The following is a 2136-nucleotide window of genomic DNA, read 5'->3' on the forward strand; positions in this document are numbered from 1 at the left end:
ACGCTGCCAGGAGCATCACCAAATTCGGTCATCCACTTCGTTAACCACTTTGAACTAGAGGTTGGGGTTAATCCTTGTTCGCGAGCCTTTAATTTGCAAACCAAATTGTGAACATCCTGCGGCTTCGGATTGCTATCGAAATTGTCCTTGATAAACTTGAGAATGCTTGTCTTTTTCGCGCCAGCTTTGCGGAGCTCGTCCACTGCCTCTAAAGCACTCTCATCTCATCGAGGGACACACGGTTGGACGAGTGGTTTTTGAAAGCGTACTCGTTCAATGTGTGGTTGTGCTCAAGGTTGCACTGCGTAATCATTAGAGCAAATGTATGGGTAGCTTTGTTGATCTCTTGAACGTACACATTGATCTGAAAACAACGAAGTATTGCCAGCAGATATTAGTAGATTTGTCCGATCAAACCAGTCAATACCCAATCATACCAGACCATGCCAGATTGAACCAGACCATGCCCAAATGAACCATACCATGCCCGAATGAATCTGGCTTCGTCCAATTGATCATGTATCTTTCGCAGCACACCCGACATCCATATTTGCAGCAGCAACATACCTAGACAGAGCATCCAGAAGCTCGACTCTCTTGACGAGACCTCTTACTTGTGGCTTGCGATCGGAATTTGCCGTAATGCGTACACACGTATGTTTTTGCGTACTAATCCCACTCGTCGGGAATCTTACACGCCTTATCTCCCTGGGCATCTATCCGATAATGCCGTACTGGGACTGAGGTATTCGTTCTGGTACGGTAGATCTAATATTGTATCGATAACATGCCAACCAATTAGCTTAGATAACACTGAATATAATTTAAAAAAAATATTAACTGTACCTGGAACGACCGAGCTTGGTACTGCGCAAAGTATGCCTCGAATTCTTCCCACAACCTGAACTGCGTCTTCCCCGGAGGTGGAGCGATGACACAGACTGGTCCGGCTTCCTCGCTAGCACTGCTCGTCCCCGTCGTTTCCACACGATGTGGGCTTAGTGACGGCTCCCACTCACGCAAAGAGCCGCTGGATGTGGCGCCGTCACTGGAACCGTCGCTAGCGTCTGCCAATAGGGGGCGCTTTGGAGCGCTGCGTGGGTGCGGCGGCATTTGGGTCCGTTGGCGCCACGAATTTGCTGGAGGGATTATTTGTGTGCGAGGGATATACGCAGAGTATACGCTGTGCCGAGTTCGAATATGGAAGATATCAGCAAATCCTAGCAAATCCGAAGATAACACAATATTTGCTGTGAGTGGGATGCTCCAAGTCTGGCAAAATACCGGTTTCCCCCTGTCCTAAGCGAACGGCGTGTGCATTCTCGTGATCAAACCAACTACCACATCCAGCAGCTAACCAGGTGACGGTCCCGGCCTACTTCAACGACTCGCAGCGTCAGGCGACTAAAGATGCTGGAGATATTGCTGGTTTGAACGTGCTGCGTATCATTGATGAGCCGACGGCTGCTGCGATCGCCTATGGGCTCGACAAGAAAGTAGGCGAGCACAACGTGCTGATCTTCGATCTCGGAGGCGGCACGTTCGACGTCTCACTGCTAACTATTGAAGACGGGATCTTCGAGGTCAAGGCGACGGCGGGTGACACGAACTTGGGCGGTGAGGACTTCGACAACCGTCTGGTCGAGTTCTTCGTGACCGAGCTCAAACGTAAGCACCGCAAGGATATGACGTCGAGCCAGCGAGCTCTGCGTCGTCTTCGTACGGCGTGCGAACGCGCCAAGCGGACGCTGTCCACTTCGGCGCAGGCGTACATCGAGATCGACTCGCTGTTTGACGGCGTGGACTTCAACTCGACCATCACGCGCGCGCGGTTCGAAGACTTGTGCAGCGATTATTTCCGCAAGACCATGGATCCTGTTGCGCAGGTTTTACGAGACTCTAAACTGTCCAAGAACCAGGTGAGCGAGATCGTCCTGGTCGGAGGCTCGACGCGCCATGTCCACCTTCGCAAACGGCTTGTATCTACGCTGCCTGCTTTTTCCACTTCGATATCTGTTTTTGCTTGCGCTTTCTGTCTGAGCTAGATGAGGGCGGAAAGAAGTGAGCTACCACTCTGTTCCATCTTAAATCTAACACTTCTCCTTTGCTGACATATTTATTAAACTAATGGTGTGA

General features: G+C 50.7%; 2 protein-coding genes across 2 annotated transcripts; one reads left to right on the plus strand and one right to left on the minus strand.

Moving 5' to 3' along the window:
- Positions 1-931: 931 nt before the first annotated feature.
- Positions 932-1303, plus strand: PITG_23130 (uncharacterized protein; the record flags this gene model as incomplete). Its single annotated transcript, XM_002997584.1, has 1 exon — positions 932-1303. The coding sequence occupies one exon, from the start codon at positions 932-934 to the stop codon at positions 1301-1303; it is 372 nt and encodes a 123-aa protein (XP_002997630.1).
- Positions 1304-1380: 77 nt separating this feature from the next.
- On the minus strand, positions 1381-1819 carry PITG_18517 (uncharacterized protein; the record flags this gene model as incomplete). The annotated part of the gene is made up of 2 exons (XM_002997585.1): positions 1381-1387; positions 1491-1819. The coding sequence occupies 2 exons, from the start codon at positions 1817-1819 to the stop codon at positions 1381-1383; spliced, it is 336 nt and encodes a 111-aa protein (XP_002997631.1).
- Between the last annotated feature and the right edge of the window lie 317 nt (positions 1820-2136).

Source organism: Phytophthora infestans, genomic scaffold, assembly GCF_000142945.1.
Source record: "Phytophthora infestans T30-4 supercont1.69 genomic scaffold, whole genome shotgun sequence".
Lineage (NCBI taxonomy): Eukaryota > Oomycota > Peronosporomycetes > Peronosporales > Peronosporaceae > Phytophthora > Phytophthora infestans.